Source organism: Psittacula echo (genome assembly GCF_963264785.1).
Source record: "Psittacula echo genome assembly, chromosome: 5".
Classification (NCBI taxonomy): domain Eukaryota; kingdom Metazoa; phylum Chordata; class Aves; order Psittaciformes; family Psittacidae; genus Psittacula; species Psittacula echo.
The window spans coordinates 22552681-22575401 of NC_137739.1; the positions used below are offsets into that span (position 1 = coordinate 22552681).

At 39.7% G+C, this 22721-nt stretch overlaps 1 protein-coding gene across 1 annotated transcript in view; it reads left to right on the plus strand.

The window, feature by feature from the left end:
* Positions 1 to 22721, plus strand: part of PRMT3 (protein arginine methyltransferase 3) — a gene marked incomplete at its 3' end in the record, with an annotated part of 65208 nt that overhangs the window by 20024 nt on the left and 22463 nt on the right. The window contains exons 10-13 of the mRNA XM_080618504.1: positions 536 to 635; positions 12287 to 12365; positions 17484 to 17671; positions 21896 to 21982. Of these exons, the coding sequence (XP_080474630.1) occupies positions 536 to 635; positions 12287 to 12365; positions 17484 to 17671; positions 21896 to 21982 (454 nt within the window). The remainder of the gene's footprint in view (positions 1 to 535; positions 636 to 12286; positions 12366 to 17483; positions 17672 to 21895; positions 21983 to 22721) is intronic.

The following is a 22721-nucleotide window of genomic DNA, read 5'->3' on the forward strand; positions in this document are numbered from 1 at the left end:
ACCCTGCAGATGATTTTGGCCACAATCACAGTGGGAAGGATGCCTTTATTGTGGAATAGCTGTAATACTGATCTAGGCAGAATGTTTGTTCGCAGTGACTTTGCAGCTAGTTTTAAATAAAAAAAACCAAGTTGTGCAAAACAGCTTTGCAAGGAAGTTAATTTCCATTGCTGTCCTAGTGTGATGAATAGTCTCTAATTGCTATAGACTACAGGAGTCAAAGAAGGAGAGCTGGGAACAAGGGACTCTGAACAGAAGTGTAATTTTAAGTTTTCTTTTTCTCTATTTTCCTGGTTTCTAAAGCTTACACATTTCCACGAACAGCATGTTGGAGGTACACAGGTCTACTGTCTGCTGCCTCTGCGTGGCACTAGATCTGCTGCAGTTTTTTGGCTACTCGGAATCATTCTGTCTGAAATATAACTGAGAAGAGTCAAAAAAGTTCTTGGAGGAGAAAGGCAAAATATAGACATCATTGTATCTTGACAGGATGAATTGGAAATGGAAACTAATTTGTTGATGTTGTGACTTGCAGATTAAATAAACTTGAAAATATCATTACATTAGTCAAAGGAAGAGTCGAAGAAGTAGATCTGCCTTTGGAAAAAGTGGATGTGATAATATCTGAATGGATGGTAAGGTGCATGAATATTCCTTTCAGGACGTAATTGTTTTCAGGAAAACTTGTAATTTTTTTTTTTTTTTTGCTTCATGTAAAAATGATTCTTTAAGTGATGCGATTTTTTAACCAAAAATATATCATGCTTGCAACAGTGTCCTTGACAGTGTGAGAAGGGATAATGGTACAGATTATGTGCTACTGGGGTACAATTCTTGATCTCTTTTGTTCATGCTCTTTCAAGTCAAGGTTCTCTAAGTACAGTTGAGCTCCTTGGGGTACAGCAGTAAGTTTCTGTTAAGTAGTAGTTAGTATGCCTGTTTACACAGTACTGTATGCCACAGTATTGTAGCTGCTCAGGTGAAAGTAATGGAGAAATATTGTAGTAGTCATCTAGCTCGATCATTCTGATGAGTAAAATACCCTTAGTCTGCAAAGACAGCTAAAGATTATCGTGACTGTGTGGATAACTGGATAAGGAGATGAGGAGAATACACACTGGGAAATGTGCAAATACATCTAGAGCTTGAAAACAGCATTACTATTCAGTGCAGTTTTTTAGTATAAGAATGGAGTGACTGATTTTAAAAGCATTTAATGAAGTTGATGGCCAGCAGGAAATGCAGTGTGTAAATGGGCCATTTCCTGGAATCGATTGGATTTCAGCTGTTTGCCTGTTAGTTTTCTTTCGTATTTTGAATAGCTGAGGGAACTGGGGGGGTTTAGTCTGGAGAAGAGAAGGCTCAGGGAGGACCTTATCGCTCTGTACAACTACCTGAAAGGAAGATGGAGCCAGGAGGTGGCTGGTCTCTTCTTCCAAATAACAAGTGATAGGACAAGAGGAAACTATCTCAAGCTGCACCGGGGGAGGTTTAGACTGGATATTAGGAACAATTTCTTACCGAGAGGGTGTTCAGGCATTGGAACTGGCTGCCCAGTATAGTGGTGGAGTCACCTTCTCTGGAGGTGTTCACAAATCATGACATTGTTTAGTGGTGGACTTGGCACTGCTGGGGTAAAGGTTGGACTTGATGATCTTAAAGGTCTTTTCCAACCTAGTTGATTCTATGATTCTGTGACTGTTAGACAGTTGTGCTTGCCACCTGCCATTGATTCTAAGGAAGAAATCTGTGTCACAAGACCCAATGCCAGGCTGAACTTTGTAGTGACTGATCAAGCCTGTTCCTTATCAAAAATACAGTCGGATACACCCCTTGTGATGTTTTTTGAGGACTTCTGATATCCTCCTGATAATCTTCTCATGTTGCAGACCTTCAAAAACCACTTCAAAATAGGGTTTTTTTCATGCTAGTTCCCACTGTTTGGACTTAATGAAGAGGTTTTTCTGTCCTTCAAGTTGAAGATCAGTGATGGAAACTTACATTCTAAATCACTTGGTTTTTTGTAGTTGTTTTACAAACTGTGTCTCTTCTGCTATATACAGCAGCCTTTTGGAGAGTGGTCACATGTCCACCATGGATCACAGAATAATAGAATGGTTTGGGTTGGAAGGGACCTTAAAGATCATCTAGTTCCAGGATCCGTATCTATTTAACTAGCTTCCAGCTAAAGGTGGAAATGAATTGATTGGGTTTTTTATATTATGTATTTCAGGGAGGTGGAAAGCTACAAAAGTTTTTCGTCCACTACTATAATGAACCTTACTTGAAACATGAGCTTCATTTAGTGTTGACGTCACTAGTTTCAAGGAAAGCTTAAGCTGTTGGCTTGAACTATGGGTTTAAAAATAGTTTGTTATAGTTGGTGATTTCTGACAGGATAGTGACTTCACTAGAAATGTAATTATAGTTCTCTCAGGGCAACTTCTAATCAGTTGTGCACCAAGAATAACATTCCCAAAAATGTTATTTCTCATTCTGCAGCCCAAGATTTCCTTTTAAAAGCAGCTTGGGTGCTGAAGAGCTTAAGTCGTGTTTTAAGTCAGTGCCTCTGAGGTGAAGTAAAGGATTCAAAAGCAGCTATTGTTAGAAATAAAGTATTGAGTGTTCCATGTTTGCCATTTGTGTGCTAATTTCCCTTGTAATGTCATAATTATACAGACATGTGCATTTCACTTAATTGGGTATTCTAAATATTTAGGAATGTTAGCATTTTTATAGGTTGCTGCAATACAGAGATAAAGAGAACAATGCTGTGGAAGTAAGATTGATAACCAGACAGTGTACTCACTGTTCCAGCACTGTCCAGAAAGAACATTATATTGCCTAGATGCAAATGAAGATTCTTCTTTGTCTGGCTTTCTTGTGTGAATTTGCTTTTTGTTTCCCTTCCCTACATGATACTGACCAGCGTGGAATGTTTTGTTAATATCTGAATCTAAGTGCTTGAAAATGTTGCAAATGTGAAGCATGAGAACAAAAAAGAGTATGTTGGATTTTAGCTCTTCATTTAAAGAATCTGCGTGGATTAGTAGGAAAATTCTAATGGGAACAGCGTTCTTTCTTTGTAACAAAAATATGAAAAGTTGCTGTTCAGAAAAGAAACTGCATTTAGATTAGTAAACATCAAACCCTTTTGTGGAGCCACAGCTTTGTTTTGCTTGGTACAGGGCAATGTTTAAGACCAGTGTGCTATAGGCTGCTTTTTTTGTTTGGTTTTTTTTTTTTTTTTTCTTTTTTCCTTTAGAGCTGTGTCTGGAGCATCAGAAAATTAAAAGCAAGTGTGAATCAACAGAGAGGACAAATACTGCATCCCCCTCAAATGTTTCTAGAACAGGCCTTTTGAGGAAGATGGCATATAGAACAGTATTGTGAAAGGTACAGTGTTGCATTAAGAGCCTCTCCAGTGTAATGGTTTCTGATGCATTCTCTTAATAGTGTGATCTGTGACTTGCACAGACTGCTTTGTTGTGCCTACTTTTTTCGTTTTTTTTTTTAAAATTTGTTCCCTGTAAATGTGCAAATGGGAGAAGCATCTTAAATATTACACAGCAGATAGGGCAGTATGAGTTTGTATACATTTGGTCGTCGTGGGGGATTTTAATTTCCCTGATGTTTGCTGGAAGGACTACTCAGCAACCCAGCCACAGTCCAGGAGGTTCCTCCAGTGCATGGATGATAACTTCCTCATGCAAATGGTGGATGAGCCAACCAGGAGAGGAGCGCTGCTGGATCTCATCCTCACTAACAAGGAGGGGCTGGTCGAAGCAGTAAAGGTTGAGGGCTGCCTTGGTTGCAGCGACCACGAGATGGTGGAATTCAGAATCTTGTGTGGTAGGACCAGTACAATAGCAAGTAGAATTGCAACCCTGGACTTTAGCAGGGCAAACTTTGGCCTTTTCAATCAATTGCTAGGGGAAATCCCATGGGCAAGGCTGCTTGAAGGTAAAGGGGCCCAAGATAGTTGGTTGGCATTCAAGAACTGCTTATTCCGAGCTCAAGAGCAGAGCATCCCGACACGTAGGAAGTCAAGGAAGAGAGCCAGGAGACCTGCGTGGCTAAATAAGGAACTGCTGGGTATGCTCAAGTGGAAGAGAAGAGCTTATAGGTCATGGAAGGAGGGGCTGGCCACTCGGGAGGAATATAAGGCCGCTGCTAGAGGATGTAGGAAGGCAGCTAGGATGGCTAAGGCCTCCTTAGAATTAAATCTGGCAAGAGGGGTCAAGGACAGCAGAAAGAGCTTTTTCAAATACATAGCTGATAAAACTAACACCAGAGGCAAGGTTGGCCCACTGGTGAATGGGGTGGGTGCCCTGGTGACAGAAGATACTGAGATGGCAGAGTTGCTGAATGCCTTCTTTGTCTCAGTCTACTCTGCCGGAGGCAGTCCTGAAGAGCCCTGTACTCCTGAGACCTCAGATGAAGTCAGGTCACTGGAGCAGTTTGCCTTAGTCGACGAGGAATGGGTTAGGGACCAGTTGAGCAATCTGGACATCCACAAATCCATGGGTCCAGATGGGATGCACCCGCGGGTGCTGAGGGAACTGGCGGAAGTCATTGCTAGACCACTCTCCATCATCTTTACCAAGTCTTGGGAAACGGGAGAGGTGCCTGAGGACTGGAGGAAAGCAAATGTCACTCCAGTCTTCAAAAAGGGCAAGAAGGAGGACCCGGGTAACTAGAGACCGGTCAGCCTCACCTCCATCCCTGGAAAAGTGATGGAACACCTTATCCTTGATGCCATCTTAAGGCATGTCAAGGATAAGAGGGTTACGAGGGGCAGTCAACATGGCTTTACCAAGGGGAAGTCATGCTTGACCAACCTCATAGCCTTTTATGAGGAAATAACATTGTGGATGGATGATGGCAGAGCGGTGGACGTGGTCTACCTTGACTTCAGCAAAGCATTTGACACAGTCTCCCACAGCATCCTCATAGCTAAACTGAGGAAGTGTGGCCTGGATGATCAGGTAGTGAGATGGACTGCAAACTGGCTGAAGGACAGAAGCCAGAGAGTTGTGGTCTATGGGGCGGAGTCTAGTTGGAGGCCTGTATCTAGTGGAGTGCCTCAAGGGTCAGTATTGGGACCAGTATTATTTAATATATTCATCAATGATTTAGATGAGGGAATTGAGTGTACTGTCAGCAAGTTTGCTGATGACACTAAGCTGGGAGGAGTGGCTGACACGCCAGAAGGCTGTGCTGCCATCCAGCGAGACCTGGACAGGCTGGAGAGTTGGGCAGGGAGAAACTTGATGAAATATAACAAGGGAAAGTGTAGAGTCCTGCATCTGGGCAGGAACAACCCCAGGTTCCAGTATAGGTTGGGGAACGACCTGTTAGAGAGCAGTGAAGGGGAGAGGGACCTGGGGGTCCTAGTGGACAGCAGGATGACCATGAGCCAACACTGTGCCCTTGTGGCCAAGAAGGCCAATGGCATCCTGGGGTGTATTAGAAGGGGGGTGGTCAGTAGGTCGAGAGAGGTCCTCCTTCCCCTCTACTCTGCCCTGGTGAGACTGCATCTGGAATATTGTGTCCAGTTCTGGGCCCCTCAGTTCAAGAAGGACAGGGACCTGCTGGAGAGAGTCCAGCGCAGGGCAACTAAGATGATTAAGGGAGTGGAGCATCTCCCTTATGAGGAAAGGCTGAGGGAGCTGGGTCTCTATAGTTTGGAGAAGAGGAGACTGCGGGGGGACCTTATTAGTGTATATAAATATATAAAGGGGGAGTGTCACGAGGATGGAGCCAGGCTCTTCTCAATGGCAAACAATGATAAGACAAGGGGTAATGGGTACAAACTGGAACACAAGAGGTTCCACTTAAACTTGAGAAGAAACTTCTTCTCAGTGAGGGTGACGGAACACTGGAACAGGCTGCCCAGGGAGGTTGTGGAGTCTCCTTCTCTGGAGACATTCAAAACCCGCCTGGACACATTCCTATGTAACCTTATCTAGGTGTTCCTGCTCTGGCAGGGGGATTGGACTAGATGATCTTTTGAGGTCCCTTCCAATCTCTAACATACTGTGATACTGTGATACATGGAGTCAAATTATATTTCCCATGTGTACTTGTCACCTTCCAAAATAATATACTTCCATTTTAAATTCATTTGGATATGGATTTGTCATGTTCCAGGTTTAGAGGCTGAATGATGAGCAGCTCTCCCTTCAGTGACTTTATTAAAGCCTATGTGAGAAACTAGCAGTGATCTTTTAATATAAAGACATATAAATGCATTGTTTGAAACAACAGAAGTATGCGTGTTTGGTGCTGTTAAAATTGGACGATAAGCAGGAGATCTGTGTGACTGTACGTGGGTAAAACCAGTGTGTGAATGTCGGGGTTTAAGCTGTTGAGAAAGAAAGTAGGTGTAATGAGCTGTTCTTTTGACATCCAAAAGGTAGATTGCTGAAGTTTGAGGGCCTGTTGGACTACTGAAGGCCCAGGTAAAGCCACCTATTTAGACTTTTTCTCCCCAAAGACAGCTGTGCATTCCTTACAGCAAAACATTGGTGAAGTGCCCAGCCTGGCACAAGAGCTTCTTGTGTGCTGTGAACCAGCAGCACGCAGCAGAGCAGGTGGACCAAAGAGCACCTTCACCCAGTGAATCACATTGACTTCAGAAAGAGCACAAGAATGGCCAAGTAATAGCCTGTTCTACCCAAACTGATTCTATAAGTAAAATGTCTTCCAATTCTTTGAGAAAGGTTGTTTGAATGTAAGAATGGGTGAACTTTATGGAGATCTCACTGCTGGCCTTGTTTTGTAGAGGTTTCCCTCTCCAAGGTCATTTGATACTCTATAGCAGGGCTGTAAGCTTCTGATGCGCCATCCTGCTTGGTTGCCTGTAGCTCTGATGTGTGAAACTTTTGAAAGCCTTAGTTTGTGGAACTACAAATTATTGTTGGTGGTTACAGGTACCAGCCTCTAACGTTTTTCTGCTTGTCTGCTTGTAGAGCATCTACAAGCATCTTATTTTCTCAGTCAGACTGCAGACTTAACATGAATGATGTTCCTAAGCAAAGGTACAGTTATTTGTGTACACTGCCTCATGGCAGTCTTAGCTGCAAATCATTTCTGAACCCACATCAGTGATTTCTTTGCACCTTGGTGTAAGGGACGAAATCCCTTGTAAAGTGACTTGACCTGAAAACAGTTTGCAAATTCTCAGATTTCATAAGGGGTTTAGTATTTTGACTTGGATGTGCTGCTGTTTTTACGGGTGGTGGGAAAGTCCTGACAAGATGCATACACCATAGATGTGTTCTCAGTTAGGATCACATTTGCGCATTCTCCCTAGAAACAATAAATTTTAAGAAACAATAACGTTTTACTGTATTTAGAGTAATTTTACATACAGCGTGTAAGTTTGAAATGAGAGCTGCTGTGCAAAGTGCTGAAGCTAGTTTTTGGTTAAATTGAATGCTGGGCAGGAAAAGATTTGCTATAAACATGCCAAGGTGGCTGTGTTATTGCTCATGGATTTTGGTAACGTAATTGTAAACTTTGTGGACTGCTTATTGAAAGGGTGACTGCAGAAAAAAACAAAGTGGATGTAATGCTTTTCTGGAATGTTCTCACCCAGCTGCATCTGTGTTGCAGGTTTTTTTCTCTGTATGCTTTCCCTTCCTTTCTCTAGCTACAACTGTAAAGCTAGAGGTTGAGTTCAATTCACTTGAAAATTATCGCCATTTCTTGCTTCTAAGGAGGATTACTTTTAGAAACAATTGTCTGAGATAGTTGTCTCAAATATGTTTTCTGAGTACTGTGCATACCCGTAAGTTGCTGTTTCATGCATGCTTTATGATACTGAATATGCAGTAAAGTTTTACACAAGGAAAAAAGTGGACTCCAAGTTAAAAGAAACCAATGTTAGAATCCAGTATTCTTGTCTCCTAAGCATATCATTGCTCAGGCAGCTAATTTATTTCTTTTTCCTATCCTTTTTTTTTTTTTTTTTTTGTTAAATAATTCTGAAGTGATACCAGGATGGGCTGTGAATGGGAGTTATTCAGGATCTAGAGAAAAGGACTAGGAAGTGAGCATGTCTGAAACACTGCAACCATCTTTTTTCTTCTTCCTCCTTTTCCCTGTTTCTGTGACAGATACACTGTGCTAGCTTTCTTTGAACACTTACTAATCTTTCTGTAGTCCTAATATTCTCTATTGTTTCTGTTAGTATTTGGAGGTGCATTAATATAAGTGTTCTATAACACAGCAATAATTTACAATTTTATGTGTAAAAATGGGACTTTGCTTTTTTTGTGTTTTTAACAATGCTCTGTAAAAAGCATATGACGTGGCTGAATGCTTTAATTTCTTTACTTCAGAATGGGTTTTATCAAGGAATTGTTTCCTTGCATGAATTATTTTTTTCCCAACACCAATAATGGGTCTCACTTTTCTGTTCTTCAGATCTTCCCATTTGGTATTCTCACTCATAGTTAAGAACACAACAGGGTATGCATAATAATAAAGTCAAGCTGTGGTTTTGAAATGTGTGGGCTTGCTCTGTCAGTAATTAATTATTTCCGTTTTTTTCTTTTTTTGGCTTGTCATGAGGTGCTGCACCACAGCACGCAGAAGTTTACATGTAGGTGCCGCTTCTCATTTAAATGTGCGACAGGTTTTGGGGAGGTGATTTTGTCAAATAAAAGGTAGTTTTTCAGAGAACTGAGTTTGCAGCATCAGTTTTGTGCATCTGTTAGTAGGTTTTTATATTTTAAATCAGAATGCGTTGTCCAGTCTGTTTTACAATACCCTCTGTAACGTGTTTTACTCTGTAGTCCAATGAAAACCTTGCAGTTAGGAACTTTGGTTTAAGAAAATAATGCACTTTTTTATATTAATGTATTTTTTTTTGTATTGATAGGGACTGAAAACAAAATAAGTCCATTATCTGGACCAGAGATTTGGTAGCTGCCTTTTATCTCTTCAAATACTCAAGTGTTGGGCCTCACGGAATCTGTTGTACCAGACCAGGTTCAGTTATGTTACAGCAAATCATAAAAGGGATCTTTAATAAAAGGCAGGGGAAAACTCAATGCTTATTGAAGTAAATACTACTTCTTAATTCTATCTTTACAAGTTTTCTCCGTTGTACTAAAAATTCTGCTATTTCTTGCTATTGTAAGCATGCTAATACCACTTTTTGAAATATATATAGCTTTCACCAATAAGTAAAAAGTAAGTGAAGAAAAACCCAAGTTTCACTATGGTATTTGATAGGAACAGGTAAGGGGGCTATACATGAGGAGCCATATTTAATCTCAATTAATTTATGTTTTAAACAAAGTATTTTTCTGTAGTAGTCTCCACACAGTGTGGTATATTCAGTCCTGTTCTTGTGTCTCTTTTTCTCCGTGAAGAATATCATGATGAATACTGAAGCACTAATGTAAAAAAGAACTTCCTATACTTATATTTTGATTAATTGGTAAAAGATTTTTATGTAATTTTGAAAATAAATGTTAGTGATGTAGTGTATTTGAGTAATAGAGGAAAATATAACAATGGGAGATATTAAGCCACTAAAGTCTTGTGAGCCTTTCTGTTAAACTCAAAATACACATATGAGGGATATTCACATTCCTCTGGATTCAGTTTGTCAGTGGGCTCATGCATTTTGATAGCTGACTTCTTGGATGGACATGATGTAGGACAGACGTATGCTTGAACGGAGTAACTCCATGGTGCTGTGTGTTTCTCTTCTGTCCAAATCACTTTATATGTATGTTCGTTGTTGGGTGGAGGACAACCATTTCTTTTGAGCTTTGAAAGCATAAAAATAAGGATCTTCATTTTGAGAAAGAAATGGCCAGCTTTTTAGTAGAAAACGCATATGACAGTGTAACACTTTAAGATGTGCTCTGCATTCAGTTTGCCTTTAAACAGAGAACATGTCAGCTTTTCTGTGTCTTAGTTTAGCTACTGCCAAGGCTGAAATATTAATGTGCTGCTCACAGAGATCTCTTTGCTGTAATTAATTTTGAGGATGCTCATACACACTTAAAAAAAACCAAACCCCTGAATGTTACTGGGGTAGAAGCAAGAGTGCCCCACAGCATCACGGGAAAGAGATATTGGGTATAATTCTTTTTCCAGATGGCACCCCTACAGGTGAGGCAGCAGGCTGTGAAATTATGTTCTAAATTACACTATAGATGAGCACAGCACACTGAGCAAAAGGCTTTGGTATAAGTGATAAATGAATTAATTCAGTACTGTTGACGGCTTATTGTAACTTACAGGAATGCTATAATGAGCTGGGGGGGAAGATAGAACTGGGATTGGAAAGGTCAGGGAAAGGAGAGTGGCAGTTTCCTGCATTTCTCAAGAAAAAGTGTGTTTTGCAGCTGTACTTCTTGCACTTGTTTGGCAGACGTAAGTGATGGGCATTTTAGCCAGGAAGAAATAAATGAAGAGCTGATCCGTAAAAATGTTGATTCGTAACTTAATGACTCTTGGTGACAACTGGTCTTAAGATGTGTCCTAGAGGTTACATTTAAAATACTGTGAAAACAACTCATTTTCAGTCAAAGGCATCTGAAAAGATTTTTTTATAATCTATTTTTAAAACTGTAAGAATAAGAGTAAAAAAATAAAACTCTGGTCCTATTCTGTGCTCTATGCCATAAGCATAAAGTCCGCCTGGTGCAATTGGAGCTCCTGGTCTTTGCAACTGTTTTGCAAATGCTTACTAAAAATACTGCTCACAAAGCAGTAATCTTTGTTCTGGGACCTATTCTAAGGACATGCAAAAAAATAGGCAGTAAAGTGGAAGAACACACAACATTTGGAAGAAGAATGTCCAGTAGTGCACTGTCCTGTTACCGGAAGAAACAGGTTGAGAAGAGGGCATTTCCATTTTCTTCAAACTATGTTCTTGTTGCATGCATATACATTGTGCTTCAAGTTTCTTGTGTTCTAATTTTGTTTTTAGGTTAGTTTTCCTGTAAGGCTGCAATGTGAATGGTGACATTTATAAGTGATTCTGAACTTGCAGAATATTTTGTTCTAAGAGCTTTAGACGAAATAAACATTCAAGATGTCATGAACTTGGAGTAAACTTGGTATTCTTAGCTGTACAGTTCCTATGCAATGCTATCTTCAATAAAGAGGCATGATTGTAGAATCACAGAATGGTTTTGGTTGGAAGGGACCTTAAAGCTCATCCACTTCCAACCCCCTGCCGTGGACAGGGACAACTTCCACTAACTAGGTTGCTCCAAGCCCCATCCAACCTGGCTTTGAATGCTGCCAGGAATGGGGCAGCCACAGCTTCTCTGGGCAGCCGGTCTCATAAGAATGTGTTGATTTGGTAAGTATGAGGATCGTTCTCAAACTTGGAAGATAGAAAGGGTGTAAAGTAAGTAAATGAAGTGAAAAACAAAGGGTTTATGTATCTCTTGGAAATCTGCAGTTTACTTAAAAGTAGTTGAGAAAAAGTATGTTCTATATAAGATGCCGCTTGTATCTAATACTGCTATATAGGGGTATTTTATGTCTTGGAAATGTTGAATTAAGAAATATTATTTTCTGTTTCATAAAATGGCTGACTGAATTTTAAAATAAGTTATTCTGACCATGCATAGCAGTATGATTAAACTGCTATAAAATTAACACCAAAAAACCTATGTAAATCTAGTTCTGGCCATTTTTATCCTGAGAATTCTGTAAGTTAAGGTGCTGCTAAATGATGCAGAGCATCCAGAGAACCTGTGTCTTCGGCGTATGATTTATTTCTGCCTGTCCTAGTGAGCATTGCCCAAGCTGCCGCAGGGCACCACGAGATTGCAAACACAAAGCAGCAAAGATGCATTCCACTTGGTGTTCCTCTGACAATTTTAATGTTACTGGCAGTTTGAAGTGGGAAGGGATTTTCTTGGGGTTTGGGTATTTTCTTTGTATGGTGCCTCTGAGTTATTACAAAAAAATCAATCCATACAGCTTTTCACTTTGAATTGAATTTGATTTCTTTTGATATTGTAGGACTATAGGGTAATTGTTGGTGTGTTGCCTATAGTTTATTAATTTAGTAGGTGCTAGATACTTGTAGTTTGGGAAATTAAAAATGGTGCTTCATGTAATATAAGTTTTGAAGTGAAAGTGCTGCCATTGAGAAATTCTCTGGGTGATGGCTCGTTTTGAGGTACATGGGCAATATGAAGTTCTTAAAATATGTTCATAAAGTCTCTATATAAGTTGATTAAATAGGCTATAGAAGAAGCATGATGATTTCTGAAATCTTTCCCTTTTCTGTAAACAGGGTTATTTCCTTCTCTTTGAGTCAATGCTGGATTCTGTCATCTATGCAAAGGACAAGTACCTGGCTGAGGGAGGCTCAGGTTGGTGTGCATAATTCTTTTAATAAATTTAACTCTGGGAGGAAACTAAATGAACTCTGAGACTTAGAATAAGCTATGCATGGATGAGAAAGTTGCCAGTCTAAATGAAAAATGTTTCCATTAGTATGAGCTTCAAGGCATTAATTTACTGTATGGATAATAGAAGAACGTTATATGGGATATCAAGGTCTCAAGTTAATGGTGTTTTTAAGAATAGAAGGGGTTATGTATTCTTAAGTACAGTCTAAATTTTTCCTCCCTACTTCTTCTCACACATGTGGGCATCTGTTTTCACCTCTCAAAATCCCAGTTTCTGCATAACTATAAACAGAGGAAAATAAGTTCTATTCTGTAGGATGTGGCACTGTTTGAATAAGCTATTGTGAATTATAGGAAGAACGGATAGGATATTTTTTTGGAGGAGGGAAGCTGCATGGGGAGAACATAGTTTCAAACAACAGAAGCCACATGAAATAACTAATGGAATTACATTGTTTCTATTCAGCATATTTTATCCTGCTGGGAATATACTAGTTTTCTTTGTGATTGGATGGTAGGGAAGGGACAGAACATAAAAGTTTTATTTTTAAATAGAGTTCTTTTATCTTTTTAAGTAGCTTAGGTAGTGTCATCTTAAGCAGTGTTTTAAGTGCCTGTATATATTTATTCCTCATGTGATGCCATTTTCTGCACCAGTTCTGCATATGCTTTATTCCTTGTGCTCTATTCCTTTGTCAGTATTGTATTTCATATTGACCTTTTCAATTGTAGTCATCAGTCTGGCTTTTTTTTTTCCCTCTTTTGTGCTAACCATGCACATAGTTAGTTTCACTACACTGACTTAATGATTGGATTAATGACTGTGTAACAGTGCTCACTGCAGTGCTTCTCTGATTGCAGTGAGCATTTGTATGCTACAGAGTGCAGCAGAAAAAAAGGGAGATTATGCAGTGGTTCAACATTTGGTCACAAAGCTGACTATACCAGCAAGAGATTACTGTTCATGTGGTGAAATATTTAGAAGCCACTTGAACAGCATGACAAAGTAAGAGCTTTTTTTGGTTTTAGCAATTTAGAATAGTCAGCAGATCTGAAATACAGTTGTTCTATGCTCTGTACAGATATATGCTGATAATTTTACATTGCAATATGATTAAGTCTGGGGGGCATTCCCTAAAATTGTAAGGAATCTTCTTATGTTTAGCTACAATTTCCAAAGCTTCTGAAAAGGGCCAGAGACTTGTGACCTCTATTGAAACTGTTATAGTATCTTGTTTTCTATTCGTATTGTTGGCAAACTCGCTAGCGGCTCGTGCCTCCCAAAGTTTCCTTTGAACAACAGGGTATTTTGGTTCTTCAGTACACATATCCTTTGTGCTCTGGGAATATGTTGGGACCTTATTTGGCTCTTCAAAGGATACAGTGTTGTACAGTCACAGGTTGGTATGGCCAGATTTTAAATGGAACGCTGTTTCTTTAAGATGCCCACAATTACTGCTCCCCTGCCAGCTTGTATAGCGGGTAAATGGCTGTGCCTAAGGTTACTGAGAAAGTTGCTCAGCAATCAGCTTAGGAAGACAGACACTTCTGCAGTGTGGATGAATAGCAGCAGGACTGTGGGCATATCCGCGTTTAGGTGAGCCAAAACTAAGAGCTCATTCGCAGGTGAAGCCTTACCAGAGAAACTCCTGAGTCTGCTATAAAGCTTAACTTTGTCTCGAGCCGCTTTGTACTATTGAGCCCAAGATCATTATTACTGGGACTGTTTGAAAGCTAAAAAACAGCAATAGAAGCAGCTGTGATTTGGCCAGATCTTTGAGTGATTGAGCTAGGAATAGAATCCAAATGTGTAACTTTGTGTTCAGTCAGTCATATCGTCGTTACTTCAATTTAGCCTATTGGCCAGCTGAAGTGAATTATGCCAAACTGTCTAGGGTAATGTATACAGTATATAATGGCTTTATTTGGGAACAAAATTCTTGCTGCCCAGGACCCATCTGTTTGTTCTTTAGAGCTGTTACTTGCTTGAGTATAGGTTTTTGAGTACACTTGAGCGCAGTGTACATTACTGAGGGGTGACATAGGTAAGGAGGGTATCATTCAAAACATAATGCTGTTTGCTTGGTCACATTGAAATGATGATGGTATTCGCTTGGAATGATTTCCATATCCCTGTAGGATTGCTGCCTTACCCTTCCTCATCGTGAAGTTTGTGAGGCATTGCTAAGGGATAAAGGATTTCCCATTGTATTCTGTTCACCACGTGAGCTGTTCCTAGTGACAGATGACTTCTGGGCACTGAGTCGAGAAGGACACAGATGGTCAAAACGATGAATCTATGAGAACATTGAGGACTGTGTGCTTTTTGTCCAATCAGCATTTTGTTCATTTCACTTGTGAGAAGGAATAATTATTAAATTATAGGCTTAATGAGATAAAAAAGCCAGTAAGTCTGTCAGAATTGCACAGGCAAGTATTGCAGGGTTGCAGAAAGAGCAGAGGATTTCCAAGGGGATTGAGGATAGTGGGTGAAATGGCAAATGCAGTTTTTCAAGCAGATACATTTAAACATTTTCAAAACTCTACAGTGTTTAAATTATTTAGGCTGATATTTAGATAACATGCTTCTGTTTCCAGTCAAACCTCAGTATAGCATATGCTTCTGGACATAAGTTAGGTAGATTTGGAAGTTAATGTATTATGTAGTCTCTTGCCTGTGCTCTGTTGGTGGAACAGATTTCTCCTTGTGGATTCTGAACAGGCATTGTCTACTTCTTTGTTGTTATTTTGAGGGGCTAAACTAAAATTGCAGCTTAGATTAGAGCATTAGTGTTTACATTTTTGCTTCTTGTTAAGCACTTTGTATATAATATATATAATGATATTTGATATGTAATCAATTATGAGTTCCACAACTAATTTAAGGATTTGCTGTGTGGACCAAGAGATTTAATCAAAAATTACTGTACCACTGAAATATTTAATGCTTGATAGACGTGGTAAACTTTTTCCTATTAACAGAATGTCCCAGAAACGTAGGCTACTCAAAGGAGGGAAGGTTATAAAGTAGTTGGTACTTTTTGCTGTGGTTTTCACTTGCAGTGATGCCAGCATGCTCCTGTAAGTGTATTCTATAACTAGAGACTTCCAGTCTCTTTGCATTGCTCTTCTCGCCAAACGCCTGGCATCCTTTTGAAGAGCATTTCCCTAAAAAATATGCCCTCAAAGGCTTTTAGTCTTGGCTTTTGTTGTCTTGCTTTGCACTGTGTTTGAATTTTTGCAGTATCAGTGGTGGCTCTTGGAGATCTGAGATGCTGGGAGGTAAAGCCATATTGAATGCAGTTGTCACACTAGTAAACAGTAACTGCAGATCTTCAAGAAATGGAAACTCCTTGTTCATGGCTCCAGAAATCACTTGCAAATACTCCTGCCATCAGATGTTGAATCTTTGTGTGTGTGGCAACTGTCAGGTGTGCTGGAACTAATTTATTTTTTTCAGACGAGGCAGTTTGAACGCCTTTCTGTTTCCATTCTCATCAGACTGCCTTTTTATGGCCAAGTTAATTGTAGGCTGTTTCTGGAGAAACCTGCTCTGAATCCCTTGTCTATAAAGTAAGGGTGATCATAGCTTACCAGTGGGATTCCAGTTTAAGCTTGCTGGTATTTCTTTATTTATTCTGTTTTAAACAGAGAGGAGAAAAATGACAGTGTGTTCATATTTTGCATAAACTAGTCATGCTAAATGTAGATTGCTTACTTTAATGTCTTCACATGAAAAGAAAAAAGCTTTTTTAGAAAACTCTTCTTTATCATTAATATGTGTGTTCTTATTTCCTAAATCTACTCTCACTAGATGAAAGTTCTAATTTCAATTTTCTGCTTCTATCTTCAGTATTTTACAAGGCAAAAAAAAAAATAAAATACTGTTTTTCTGACTTACCATGCTGTACCGATGATTTCTCCACACTCATTTTGATAAGCTGCAGTTTCAAGCAGTGCTGAAGACAAGATTAATTTTACAGTTCATCAGATTTTGGGGAGAAAAAAAGAGAAACTTAGCCTCAATTTTATCAACACTGACACATTCATGTATCAATAAAAAAATAAAATGTTTACTAGTAGGCATTTTGCTCTGAAGCCAGCTCAAGAATTCAATGTATGTGGCTTTTACAGGCTTTAAAACTCTAAAACCAAAACATTGGAATTTCTTTGTGGAAAGAAACTAGCTGAATATAAATTGGGCTTCTCTTACTGTTTGATTGTGCTGTAGACAGCCATGTTCATAGCAGCTGTTCTTTGCGTATTTTCCAGTCAGCAGTGGATAGAGATTGCTAAGGGATTGCCTGGTTTTGCTGTAGGCAGCAGTCAAAAAGGCTGCAATGTCAATCTTGCACTGCCGTTTGGAAAAGGTGTAAAGAATACTTGTTCTGAAGGTATTCTTGGGAGAAGTGTGAAGATAGTGTAAGAATGATAGCTGTCATCCTAAAGCTGTGGGGGGAATCAACAAGGAAGTTATTCGCTGTCTGTTGGGTCACTTCCATATTCTTTAGATGCAGATAGAAGAGTTGTTAATCTTTTCCAGTACTCAAAAATAATTTTTTAAGCTGTAAGGCAAGTACCAGCCAGAGCTGATAAGAAACAGGAATAAAATTCTTGAGTGAGTATACTTGTGCTTTTCTGGAAATGGGGTATTTTTTCACAGAGATTTCTTGTTATTGCAAAGCTCTCATCTGAATTTTCCTTTGGATCTACAGTTATTTAACACATTTTAGGTCGGTTTCTATATATAAGCCAGAATAGTATGTTCTAAGTTACTTTCTTCAGACATCAAGTTTCCAGTCGTTTCCTAGCAGTGGGATTCAACTACAAAGATCTTTTGTCATGAACAGGAAATACTTGGGTAATGTGAGAAAACTAAGTTTCAGTCTCTAGTCTCTTCTGTGGACAAGTGGGACTCCAGAAAATAAAGTAGTAGAAAGTATCTTGTCCAAGAGCTGAGAAAGGTTATTTGTTCTTTTAAGATGTTGCTCACTTAGAGAAAAGAAAAAGAAAGAAGAAAAAGTCCTCTTTATGCATATATGAAATAAAAAAATCACTAATATGTTTCTTTTGCTGCAGTTTATCCTGACATGTGCACCATTAGTCTAGTAGCTGTTGGAGACATGAAGAAACATGTGGACAAGCTACTTTTCTGGGAAGATGTATATGGCTTTGACATGTCTTGCATGAAGAAGGCTGTAATTCCAGAAGCTGTTGTGGAAGTGCTGGATCCAAACACAGTAATATCTACAGCCAGTGTCATTAAGGTACCATACTTCTTAAATGTGTAGAAGGCAGATTAGAAGTTTCCTCTTTTTACAGAGGAGAGGATAAAAATTATGCATGCACACAAACTTTGGCATCTTCAAAATTCTACAAGTGCAGTAAGGTTCTTGGTGTTAAGACTGGAAGACTCATTAATTGCCTTTGTTTTAGCAAGTTTGAGCTCTTAATAAAGTAGTATTCCCATATTTAGATTGCTCTGTTTTAAATTTTCTTCTATCCAAACCCAAACTTGCATTTAAGTTACAAGTTGCGTCACTGAAATTTAAACTATACCAAAAAAACCCTCCACAACATGGAATATAGAGTTTTCTTCTACTTTGCTTCCCTTTTCAGTTCAGTCCGTTCAGGATGCTGGGGATGGACTATTCATCAGGGACTGTAGTGACAGGACAAGGGGTAACGGGTTAAAACTTAAACAGGGGAAGTTTAGATTGGATATAAGGAAGAAGTTCGTTACTGTAAGGGTGGTGAGGCACTGGAATGGGTTGCTCAGAGAGGTTGTGAATGCTCTGTTCTTGGCGGTGTTCAAGGCCAGGTTGGATGAGGCCTTGGGTGACATGGTTTAGTGTGAGGTGTCCCAGCCCATGACAGGGAGGGGTTGGAACTAGATGATCTTAAGGTCCTTTCCAACCCTAACTATTCTATGATTCTGTAATTCTATTACTGCCCTTCCTTCAATGGGAATTACCACTTTAGTAAAGAGGTAATTTCTATTGAAATGCATTCCTATGTTACTTTGATATAGAAGAAAATAGATTCATGTAATTTATCACTGAACTTGAAACCATTACTGAGGTCTCTTCCAGTATAGAAACTACTTGATGTGGTCAGTTGTCAGTCCTGCCCACAAAAGCAGTAGCAGGTCAAGTACAGTTTTGTTAAGTATATATATACAGTTAAGTATATCCTGACACAAGTTATTGTTTAAGCTTTTCTTGTCTATAATTTGATAACAGAGAAGATTTTAAAGTTTAAATTTTTTTTTTTAATTGGGCATTCAAATATAGGAAGTGCTGAGACTAATACTTCTTTAACTTGAATAACTACTTTGGCCTCCTTATGCATCTCTACTTCCTGTTTTTACAGGACACCTGCAATAGGTTCTGTGGCTTAAGGCTTACAAGTGTTTTCCTTGAGTGTAAGGAGAGGGTCTAGTGATTCAAGTCAGTTGTTGGAATATATTTTGCAGACCTGTCATTATAGGGAAGATAAATTCCACCATTAGTGAATGAATGTGCACAAAACAGACAAAACACAGATGAGGAAGAGCAAGTAGTGACAGGACAAGAGGGAATGGCTTTAACCTGACAGAGAGGAGATTGAGATGAAATCTTAAGCAGAAGTTCTTCCTTGTGAGGGTGGTGAGGCACTGGCACAGGTTGCCCAGAGAAGCTGTGGCTGCCCCATCCCTGGCAGTGTTCAAGGCCAGGTTGGATGGGGGGGCTTGGAGAAACCTGGTCTAGTGGAAGGTGTCCCTGCCTGTGGCAGGGGGTTGGAGCTAGACGATCCTGAACATCCCTTCCACCCCAAAGCATTCTGTGATTCTGTGAAGAGTCTGAGGCTGTAATTGTTAGCCATCTGACAGGTTTGTGCAATGAGTGAGGCATAGGCTTTCTCTCCTTCCATCTTGAAACATTTTACATGTTCTAATTCAAGTGGAAGTGTAGTTGAATACTTCTTGCAAATAGGTCAAGTTTGGTATACAGAAAATGAAGAACATCTGTGGTACATATATGGGATGAGTTAAGCTCTATCTGTTTGTTAGGCAAACAAATAAACAACATCTTCACCTGAAAAATGTTGATAACTAGTTTAATGTGCCAAATGAGGTCTATAAGCTGATAATACATGCCCCTTTCTAATATGTGCCATCATGTACAGTCACTGTCCAGCTCAGGTGTATGTGATTTGCAAATTGTGTCATCATGCAGCATTTTCCATCACTTTGATGCTTAATGCTTCTATACTCCTGTGTTCTCGGGTAGCAATCACAGTTTTTAATATAGCCTTAAAGTCAATGTATGAGCTTGTTTGCGGAAGTTACAGTACAAAGTAGTAAAAGTAATGAGTTGAGCAAAGTGGCATTACAGTTAAACTGTTTTAATCAGTAGCCATTCCACAAAGCAAATGGGTTATATTTTTAAGGAAAAGTTTTAAAAGGTTCCAATTTATCATATGATTATTCCAGAAGAGATTTTAGTGTGTTTGCTCTGATTAGCTGCTGCTTGTTTTATATAGTTTATAATGTAGCTTCTCAGGAAGCAAAACTTGGCTTAAGGAAAGACAAAGCAGCATCAAGAAATATTTATTAATAATGGTTGTGATATTATATTCAGCATTATATGGCATTCTTGAATAAAGAAAGCATCAGCCTTCCAATATCTGAGGGGAGCCTACAGGGGTGCTGGAGAGGAGCTCTTCATCAGGGACTGTAGTGATAGGACAAGGGTTAATGGGTTCAGTGGGTTCAGGTTAGATACAAGGAAGAAGGTCTTTACGGTGAGGGTGGTGAGGCATTGGAACAGGCTGCACAAAGAAGTGGTAAATGCTCCATCCCTGGCAGTGTTCAAGGCCAGGTTGGATGGAGCCTTGAGTGACATGGTATAGGGTTAGGCATCTCTGCCCATGGCAGAGGGGAGCTAGATGATCTTAATGTCCTTTCCAACCCTAACTATTCTATGATGCTATGATTTTAACTGAGTACAGAAGGTAAGGAACTTCATACAGTGGAAAAAAATTGTGGTGTAATTTTTATGAACAACTGAAAATGGAGTCTTATTGCACTTTACAAACTCTGATTTTATATATATAGATGCTAAAAAATTAGAGTATTGAAATGCATGTTGCAACGTTACCGTTGTTATCCTGGATATGCTGGTTTATGTTAAATTCAGAATAGCAAAGCAGTTCTCTGCCTCTTGTGCTTTTCTGCTTGGCTGCATCACTTTGATATTTCACATAGTCATACACCTCATGGTTGTGCTGTTATTCAGGAGGACATCCAGAGGCTGGAGAAATGGGCCAGTGGTTGTCCTGTGCAGAAAGCTCAGGGCAGCTAAAGGGCAGTGCATAATCCTGCTGAGGGGAGGGAAGAATAACCCCACCCATCAACAGGAGCTGAAGGTCTACTGTCTGGAAAGCAGCTTCACTGAGAAGAATTTGACAGGCTGAGGGAGCAGGGCTTGTTCAGCCTGGAGAAGAGATGACTCCAAGAAGATCTGAGAGCAGCTTCTAGTGCCTAAAGGAGCTGACAGGAAACCTGAAGAGGAGGTTTGACAGGAGCATGTAATGACAGGACAAGGGGGAATGGCTTTAAACTGACAGAGCGGAGATTTAGATAACAGGAAGAAGTTCTTCCCTGTGAGGGTGGTGAGGCAGTGGCACAGATTGCAAAGCTGTGGCTGCGCCATCCTTGGCAGTGCTGAAGGCCACGTTGGACAGGGCTTTGGGCAACCTGGTCTAGTGGAAGGACCTTATCAGTGTGTATAAATACCTCATGGTGGTGGAAAGTGGAGAAGGTGGGGCCAGATTCTTCTCAATGATTCTCAGTGGCAGGACAAGAAACAAGGGGCACAAGTTGAACTACAGGCAGTTGTCTTGAAAGATCAGGAAATGGTATTTTACTGTGAGGGCAGTTGAACAGTGTGGCACAGGTTACCCAGAGAAGTTGTGTAATCTGTCCTTGGGGATGTTCAGGAGCTATTTGGACATGGTTCTGAGCAACCTGCTCTAGCTGACACTGCTGTAGACTGTGATTTCCAGACATCCATTTCAATTATTCCATGATCAATACTACATTAACCTGGCAAATCAGAAAAGCCCAGATTGAGCCTGTATCACTTTTGATACCATACTCTGCCATGTAGCTGTATGAACAAGGAGTAAAACAGGTGAAGATGCCTGTGAAAACTACTTGATCTTACCAGTGAGCAGCTGTCATTGAGCAATTGTCTTGAAAGAAGTGAGCTACTACACCTAGCTCCATAGTGCTACTAGTCCAAGTGTCTGTTAGTTCTGGCATTTTGGGAAGGGGTGTTTTAGGTTGTCAGTGTGCAGACAGGGTTACGGGGTTTTAAGCCTCTTCCCATTTTTGGAGAGCTGAATTAGTATTGCCCTCAAGAAGCTGTCTCATTATGTGAGCAACCTTCATCCAGAGTAAGATCTTAAATTTGGCACTGACAGAATTGTATTACTTCTTTCAACAGCATATTGACTGTAATACTGCATCCACTCCAGACTTAGAATTCTCTTCAGATTTCACCCTTACCATCACAACGAGCACAAAGTGTACGGTAAGACAGTTTTACTTTCTTCATGTGTGGTCAATATCACATTGGACTAATAGATAGTGCATGAATTATGCTTCATTTATGATCAGTCCTTGCCTTGAAACCTTCATTTCCATGGTACAGAGGTGTCAAATGAGCTCTTCTTGTAAAGAGAGATAAATGTAAAACTCCAGTAGTAATGTTACAGTGTAATACAGGTAGATGAGGAAAGGGAAGGATGAGGAGCCTTAGTACTGGGGTCATTCTGTTTTGTTATCTAGCCCATTTTCTGAAAGAAGAGGTTTCTGTTCAGGCATCTTGTTACCACTGTGCTCAAGAATGACACGGGCACTATTCTCAGAAGAGCTTTTCTGTGTTTGGTAAAAAGTGAAAAACAACATAAGGGCAAGGTAGACTACAGCTCATACAATATTTAGCAGCTCCTATGGCAAACACAGTTTTTCAAACAGGAAAGTTGATGAACTTTACGTGTGAAGACTGAGAGGGAACAAATGGAGCATTAGAATCTGAATCTGATAACCAGAGGGTTTACTGCATCTATTTTATTTATTTTATGCAAGTTAGTATTTTTACTTGATGGCAGTTAATATGGCTTATGTTCAAAAGAACACTAAGTCTAGAAAGGCTGTGAAATTTGATGGGAGGGGAGTTCTAATTGCAGCATACACAAGCTTATTCTTAGCATTACTGACAGTATTACAGTACACCTCTGTACCATGGAAATGAAGGTTTCAAGGCAAGT